Source organism: Choloepus didactylus, chromosome X, assembly GCF_015220235.1.
Source record: "Choloepus didactylus isolate mChoDid1 chromosome X, mChoDid1.pri, whole genome shotgun sequence".
Classification (NCBI taxonomy): Eukaryota; Metazoa; Chordata; class Mammalia; order Pilosa; family Megalonychidae; genus Choloepus; species Choloepus didactylus.
The window spans coordinates 190313244-190321520 of record NC_051334.1 but is presented as its reverse complement, the minus strand read 5'-3'; the positions used below and the strand labels follow the sequence as shown (position 1 = coordinate 190321520).

The 8277-nt window shown below is 52.1% G+C and overlaps 1 protein-coding gene across 1 annotated transcript; it reads left to right on the top strand.

The window, feature by feature from the left end:
• Positions 1-1618: 1618 nt before the first annotated feature.
• CNGA2 (cyclic nucleotide gated channel subunit alpha 2) lies at positions 1619-7832 on the top strand. The gene is made up of 6 exons (XM_037822399.1): positions 1619-1728; positions 1895-1987; positions 2611-2781; positions 3765-3872; positions 5241-5347; positions 5692-7832. Exons 1-6 carry the CDS (start codon positions 1619-1621, stop codon positions 7092-7094), a joined length of 1992 nt encoding a protein of 663 aa, XP_037678327.1. The 3' UTR covers positions 7095-7832.
• The last annotated feature ends 445 nt before the right edge of the window (positions 7833-8277 follow it).

The following is an 8277-nucleotide window of genomic DNA, read 5'->3' as shown; positions in this document are numbered from 1 at the left end:
TTTATTAAAATAAACACAACTGAAAATTTCCCATTTTAACAATTTTTGAGTGTACATCTCAGCGGCATTAATTATATTCATGTTGTTGTGCCACCATCATCATTTCCAATATTTTTTCATCACCCTCCCCCCATATAGAAACTCTGTACTCATTCCCTGCTCCCCAGCCTCTGGTAACCTTGATTCCACTTCCCGTCTCTATGGATTTACCTATTCTAGACACACCATGTAAGTGGAAACAGAATATTTGTCCTTTTGTGTCTGGCTTGTTTCACTTAGAGTGACGTTTTTGAGGTTCATCCGTGTTATCGCATGCTTCAGGATCTCATTCCTTCTTCCTGTTGAGTAATATTCCATTGTATGTATATACCACATTGTGCTTATCCATTCATCTGTTGATGGACACTTGGGTTGTTTCCACCTTTTAGCTATTGTGAATAATGCTGCCATGAACATCAGTGTGCAAGTATCTGCTTTCATTTCTTTGGGGAATATTCCTGGAAGTGGATTGTTGGGACATATGGAAATGCTATGGTTAACTTTTTGAGGAACTGCTTACTTCTTACATGAGGGTTTCCCCAGTCTCTGCCCTGGGTCCTCTCTCTTTACTCCCTTCCTGTGTGAGCCCACCCACTTGCTCTCTCTTACTTGCCACATCCAAACTATCTCCAAGTCCTGTCCGCTTGCCTTCCTGAATTGTTCTTCGGTTGGCCCCCTTTACTCTGGCTCTGCTAACACCTGCACCCACTTCCCTGCCCACCCTGCTTCCACCTTTGTTCCCATGGAATCTTCTAAAAGACTGCCCTTGTCACTCTCCTGCCCCTCCAGAGGCTCCCCAGAGCCCTTTGGAGAAAGTCTTGTCTCTGTACCACTGCCAGCAGAGCCCATGTGAGCTTGCCACCTCCTGATACTCTTCCCATCACTTCCTGCTCCACACTCTGGGCTCCTACTTGGTCCCCAGTTGGATGGACATTATCAGGGGCAGGATTAGGGTGCTGGAGTCAGTGTGGTTGGAATGGAAGGCATTCCCAGGGTCCTGGTAAAAGAAGCCAATGAGAGAGGGGATCCCACATGACAAATGTGAGCTCTGAATTGGTCTGGGGAGGAGGGAAAATACTTCAGGCCAGGGGGACACATCTCCTTTCATGGGACAGCACCTTGGGGGGCACTGGCTGGTTGGAAGGTGCTAAGCTGCTGAAGCCTGTGCTGGGCATCTGCAAAGAGGAGGCATCAGGAGATGGTTAAACTGTTTGGCACATTCATTTGTTTGTTTTGTTTTAGATTTGATAGTTGATATTTCAAAATATTCACTAGTGAAAAAGTAAAAGAAACTGTGCTGGAGTGTCTTAACACATTTTGCAGTTTAGCACTGTTTTCATTTTAAATTACCTCAGGGTGGGGGTGATACCATCATTTTGGAGATTACCAGATACCAACACCCTGCACTGCCATAGCAGGAGCTGAGGGGACTGGGGCTTGCAAACAGGTCCCAGCTCTGTTGTCACCTGCTCACCTGTGGCCCTCCTGCCCTCTGCTGATCCCTGGGTTCTCTGTGACCTTCTCCTTGGTCCTCTGCATTGCAGGTGAGGGTCCCAGCTTCTGGGGCCATACATGGAGGATGACCGAAAAATCCAACAGCGTGAAGAGCTCCCTTGCTAATAACCACAACCACCATGCACCCCCTGCCATCAAGGTCAATGGCAAAGATGAGCGCAGGACCAGCAGCAGGTAAGTCTGCTGAGGTTGGGCAGTTTCAGGGAGCCTCACTGTCAAGGAGCACGTACTCTTTGACTCAAGAGAACCCTCTAAAGGGACTATGAGGTTTCTAGGCATGTTCCGGGAAGAGAAAGTGCTGATGGGAGACCCTGGATCAACTCTGCTCCTTCCTCTGCAGGCCACAGTCTGCGGCTGATGATGACACCTCCTCGGAACTGCAGAGGCTGGCAGAGATGGACGCCCCACAGCAGGGCAGGGGTGGCTTCCGCAGGTGGGTCCCACCATGGCCCTGTTGCTCCCCTCTCCCACCAATGGGGCCTGTCCAGGTGGCTACCTTGTCTCTTCTCCTTTCAGCCAACTGGGCCTTGCCACCAAGGCCTTTGAGGAACATAGTCATTGCTGTCCCGACCAACTCAACTCCTCCTTTTCCTCCAGAGTGTCCAACCAAGCACTAAGCATTGAGCAGCCATTCTGTCTCAGAGTCACGGGGAGCTATCCATCCCAGCAGAGAGGTCTGGGGAGAAGGCTCCATGGTCTCTATCCTAGAGTTTAGGCTTCTCAGGGAAACCAGGAAGCTGGGGGAAGTCTGCCTTCTGGACTGTCTTCCCTTAACACAACCTCCATATTGTCTCAGACACTTCCTGTCTGTTCTTCACAATCAACCGAGATGGCACCTCAGGAAACCTTCCCGGAACCACCTAGGTCCTGTCAGGCTGTATTAGGGGCAAAGGCTGCTCCAGTGCCCTGTCCTCAGCTTGTTGGCAATTGTGGCCTGTTTCCAGGTTTCCCTCTCCTGTCTACCAGCTCCCTCAAAAGACGGTGAGCCCTTGGTGGCAGGTCCTCTGTGAATGGCACAGGTCTCCACCTCATGCTCCCTCCCTCTCTCACCTCTAGGATCGTCTGCCTGGTAGGGGTCATCAGAGAGTGGGCTAACAAGAATTTCCATGAGCAGGAGCCTAGACCTGACTCATTCCTTGAGCGTTTCCGTGGGCCTGAGCTCCAGACCGTGACCACACAGCATGGAGACGGCAAAGGAGACAAGGACGGCGAGGGCAAGGCCACCAAGTAAAGCAGAGGGCCGCCTGGGGGGTTTGAGCTCTGAGCTCTGCCATGACATGGGTAGGGGTGGGCAATTGATACCTGCTATGTTTTCAACTCCCAAACATTTCTATTGTCCCTGCCCCACAGCTTCTCTAACTGCCAGTGGCTTTGGTCACCTTGGGTGGCCCTTGCCAGATCTTCTTGTACTGCACATGTAGTGAGGGGCAAGGACACCCAAATGGGGGCTGGGACTGGGCCAGGGAGGGGCGTGCTAGCCCTAGCCCTCTTTCCTGCAGTCAGGAAGCACAGAGCTGGGGGCAATTAGGGAGTGCTTTTGGCATCAGGGCTCAGGAGTTGGATCTTTGAAGAGGTCATGCTGGGAGCTGGTGGGGAAGGCCTGGAACTTTGGGGTGAGTGGGGAGAAGGCAGAGCTGGAAGAAGGAGTAGGTGGCAATGATGATGTCTGGCTGACATACCCCACCTCTGGCTGATGGAGGAAAAGGGCTCTTGACAAGGCAGGATGCAGCATTTGGGAAAGTGATTTGGGGACTAGAGGCCAGGGACCAATAGGGAGGGTGGGGCGGGCAGGAAGCACGTGGTGCTTACTGGCTTGGAGGATCTCTTTCATTCTAGGAAGGATGTGGGAGCCAGCCCTGCACCCTCATCACCGTGATTTGGAAATCCCTCCCCGGGTCCTGAGGCCCATGATTATGGAAAGCACTGGTCCTTGCCACATCCTCTGGGCCAGGGCCCCAGGAGGACATGGAGTCAATGGGCCTATCTGGGGTCAGAATGGGAAGAGGGGTGCCCTTCACCATTTGAGCTCTACTCAGATTCCCAGGACCAGGTTGTGGGCCCATGAGCTGATCCACCCCTTACTCCTCATCCATCACCCCATATATCACCTCAGGAAGGGCTCTTTCAGGGACTCCTGGCCTCTGGGAGCTCAGGGTGCTGCCATCCTGGGAGGCCTGGTCCCCAAGCTTGGCCTCTATCTGTCTCCTCAGGAAGAAATGTGAATTATTTGTCATGGATCCGGCTGGGGACTGGTACTACCGCTGGTTGTTTGTCATTGCCATACCTGTCCTCTACAACTGGTGCCTGCTGGTGGCCAGGTGAGCCAGGTTCCAGGATGGGGTGCCCAGGGTAGCCATGCCTGGGGGTTAAGAGCACACCAATTTCAGTTGTGGAGACAGGCTCACCCCAACCCAGCCCTACTCTTGGATTCCCTGCTTGCCAATGGCACCTCCATTTGCCCTGTCTCTCTCAACCTCCCCGCCAAGCCCCCAACTTAATATGCCACCAAGACTTCAGGGGTGACCTGCTAGTTACTTCCCCATTCATACCAGCTCTGCCCTAGGTGAGGCCACCCCATCCCTCCCTGGATGATCAGGACAGCCCCCCTCTTTCCTCCTCCAGTGTATCCTCTACACTTGCAACAAGCATGGTTGGTAGAAACTGGGATCTGATGATGTCACTCCTTCCTCAGAAACCTTTCAGTGGCTCCCCATTGCCTTCAAGATAAGGTGCAAGCCCTGGGCAGGGCCTTTAAGGCCCTCTGGAGCTGGTCCCTGCCTTCTCTACTGCTCCACCTTCTGGACACACTGCAGCCCCAGCACTCACTGCTCTTGTTTCCTCAAGAGAAGATTCCCTTCCCCTATTTTAACCTATGGAGGGCAAGGTAGGCCTCTCCAAGGAGGTGATATCTCAGCTAAGATCTGAATGGTCTCCAGAATGGCTGAAGGATTGTGAATGAAGCGCCAGGAAGGTCAGCATGGGTTGGTTCTGTGAAGGGAGCTCGGGTTTTATTCCAAATGTGCCCAAGAGGTCAGAATTAGCCACTCCTTCCTTTGACTGGTACACTCCCCAGGCCATCATCCTGGGCTCTGTCCCCTTCTCTGCTCTCTCCCTAGACCCCTACCCATTTGACCACTATATTCTGTCAATTCTCTCTCCTCTCAATTCTCCCTCCTTTTTCTTCCCACCTTCCTGTAACCACTTCCATAGCATAAGACTGGCTACTCCTGCCCTCATTCCCACCTGAAATGCCCAGTGCTCTGTGTTTGGTGCTCAAAAGGGATATGTTGAAGAGATAAGCATGTAAGAGCTTCAGCTTCAGTTCTTCCAATGACTGATTTATTCATTCATTCAACTAATACCCATTGAATACTCAAATTCTGATGCCCTGAGCTAGGCATGGGGGCACACAGTGATGACTGAAAGGTGGTCTCTACTCCCCCTGGAGTTCATAGTCCAGTGGGTGAGACAGACAAGCAATGGTCAATGTGATGTCTATGTAAGGATGTCTGTGGTGGAAATAAGAGTTACTTGTCTGTAAGTTTTTTCCCTGGTACCAGGTTGAATGTGAATCACCAGTACCCCTGGTGGCCATCCCAAGCTCTGCACACAGTGGATGCTCTTCTTGGGGCCTCCAGGGGCCTTGGCTGGCTCTGGGGGTGAAAGCCAGCCTTGTCCTCCTGCAGAGCCTGCTTCAGTGATCTACAGAGAGGTTACTACGTGGTGTGGCTGGTGCTGGACTACTTCTCAGATGTGGTCTACATCATGGACCTCTTCATCCGACTGCGCACAGGTGAGCAAGTGTCTGAGAAGCCCAGGCAGGACATGACCTTCAAGTTCAAAGGCATGAGTCCCAATTTCCAGGGAGCCTTCTGGACATGATATTGGACTCATCTGCCTGGCTGTGACTTGGGTTGGTGCCTGCCCCTCTTTGAGACTCATGGTTGTCATGTGCTTAGTGAGGTTGGGATCAGGGTGGTCTCTTAGGGCCCTTCTGTCTAGCCCTGCTATGTGAGTCCCTATACCCCTCCCTGGGAAGGAGGGTTGACTGGGTAGTTTGTCTGTTGCTGAGCTTCAGCTTATAGGGTGGGCCAGACACAAGGGCAGAAGTGACATACTAGCTTGCATCTCCACTAGGTTTCCTGGAGCAAGGGTTGCTTGTCAAAGATCCCAAGAAGTTGCGGGACAACTACATTCATACCCTACAGTTCAAGCTGGATGTGGCTTCCATCATCCCCACAGACTTCATCTATTTTGCCATGGGCATCCACAGCCCTGAGCTGCGCTTCAACCGCCTGCTACACTTTGCCCGCATGTTTGAGTTCTTTGACCGTACTGAGACACGCACCAGCTACCCCAACATCTTCCGCATCAGCAACCTGGTCCTCTACATCTTGGTCATCATTCACTGGAATGCCTGCATCTACTATGCCATCTCCAAGTCCATTGGCTTTGGAGTTGACAGCTGGGTTTACCCCAACATCACTGACCCTGAGTATGGCTATCTGGCTAGGGAATACATCTACTGCCTTTACTGGTCCACACTGACCCTCACCACCATTGGGGAGACACCACCTCCTGTAAAGGATGAGGAGTACCTATTTGTCATCTTTGACTTCCTGATTGGTGTCCTCATCTTTGCCACTATCGTGGGAAATGTGGGCTCCATGATCTCCAACATGAATGCCACCCGGGCTGAATTCCAGGCCAAGATTGATGCCATCAAACACTACATGCAGTTCTGCAAGGTCAGCAAGGACATGGAAGCCAAGGTCATCAGGTGGTTTGACTACCTGTGGACCAATAAGAAGACTGTGGACGAGCGGGAAGTTCTCAAGAACCTGCCAGCCAAACTCAGGGCTGAGATAGCCATCAATGTTCACCTGTCAACACTCAAGAAGGTGCGCATCTTCCAGGACTGTGAAGCTGGCTTACTGGTGGAGCTGGTCCTGAAGCTCCGTCCCCAGGTCTTCAGCCCTGGAGATTACATTTGCCGCAAAGGGGACATTGGCAAGGAGATGTACATAATAAAGGAGGGCAAGTTGGCAGTGGTGGCGGATGATGGTGTGACTCAGTATGCCTTGCTTTCGGCTGGGAGCTGCTTTGGTGAGATCAGTATCCTTAACATTAAGGGCAGCAAAATGGGCAATCGACGCACAGCCAACATCCGCAGCCTCGGCTACTCAGATCTCTTCTGCTTGTCCAAGGATGATCTTATGGAAGCTGTGACTGAGTACCCTGATGCCAAGAAGGTCTTGGAGGAGAGGGGTCGGGAGATCCTGATGAAGGAGGGGCTGCTGGACGAGAATGAGGTGGCAGCCAGCATGGAGGTGGATGTGCAGGAAAAGCTAGAGCAGCTGGAGACCAACATGGAGACCTTATATACCCGCTTTGCCCGCCTGCTGGCTGAGTACACAGGAGCCCAGCAGAAGCTCAAGCAGCGAATCACAGTTCTGGAGACCAAGATGAAGCAGAATGAGGATGATTACCTGTCAGATGGGATAAACAGCCCTGAGCCAGATGCTATTGAGAAGCCATAAGGGCTGGGGCTCACCTGCCTTCCCAGCCTTGGCTTTGATTCCAGGAGCTAGAAGAGCTGTTTAAGTCTCTGTCTTTATCTGCGTTACCCACCTGGTTCCCTGACTTCTCTCTGGAGCCTCTCCATCACAAGGTTCTTGTCCCAAACACTCAGGACTGCCCGCCTCCATTCCCAAATGAAAGTCCAGGAGTTTCAGCCTGCCCAAGTCTGGGGAAGGAAGAGGGGGACAGATGAACTGCCTACAGGAGGCTCTTTCTGGGACTGGAACTTGGGCAACAATCTGCTCTAAAGAAGCTCATCTGCAGAGTGTTGGGCACCTCACTGTAATTCTCCCCTTTGCCCAGTTGCCCTTGCAACCAGCCACTCCCCACTTGGTTCTGACCCCTGCTTTTCCCTGCACATGTATGTAGTTTGAGCCCTGGCTGCAGGCATTTAGCACAGGTACCCAGAGTCTGTCTCCTAGGGCAGCAAAAAGGATGTGGTGGAGGGCTGCCTCTACAACTCCTACTCTGTTGATCAGTCTGCCAGCCAGTTATGGGGTGTCTGAAGTCCTCTCTGGACTAGGGAGATGCTCCTATCTTCTGGTCCATTCTGGCACAGGGAGTGAGGAGCCAGGCAGCGGGCAATCGGCCATCAGGCAACACCACCTAGAGAAGGAGGTGGCCAGGAACTCTGGCTGTCACCCCCTATGCAGAGCATTTCTGAAGAGGCCCTGGAAGTTGGTGATGAGTGGGAGACTCCAAGTTCACAGCTGCATTAGAAGCACTTACAAGTTAATAAATTCCTTTGAACTAACTGTGGTTATTCCTCAACTATGCTGTCTACATCCTTTCCCTCCGTCCCTCTCCCTCTTCTCTACTCCTCCCATCTAGGACCCTTTTTGCTTGGAATACTTTCTGCTTCCTTCTCCTGCCTGAGTTCTCCAGGACTCTGCTCAGGGAACAGCTCCTCTGAGAAGTCCCCCTTGATTGCACCCCACCCACATACATACACGCTGCCTTAGGCAGTCACTCCTTCTCTGCCTGGCTCTTAGCACACTGTGAGGTTGGTTTTGATGGACCTTGTTTCCCCCTCTAGACTGTGAGCTCTGTCTGCAGCCCTCAGTGACATGCCTGGCATGGAGCAGGCATTCAGGGAATGTTTATTCACTCGGAGAGCAAAGACATGAATGAATGAACAAAACT

Excerpts from the sequence above, each read along its gene's own strand:
- CNGA2 (XM_037822399.1), top strand. The coding sequence starts at position 1,619 with ATGACCGAAAAATCCAACAGCGTGAAGAGCTCCCTTGCTAATAACCAC. Across the intron at positions 2,782-3,764 it reads GGCGAGGGCAAGGCCACCAA|GAAGAAATGTGAATTATTTG; the intron begins GTAAAGCAGAGG and ends CTGTCTCCTCAG. Across the intron at positions 5,348-5,691 it reads CTTCATCCGACTGCGCACAG|GTTTCCTGGAGCAAGGGTTG; the intron begins GTGAGCAAGTGT and ends CATCTCCACTAG.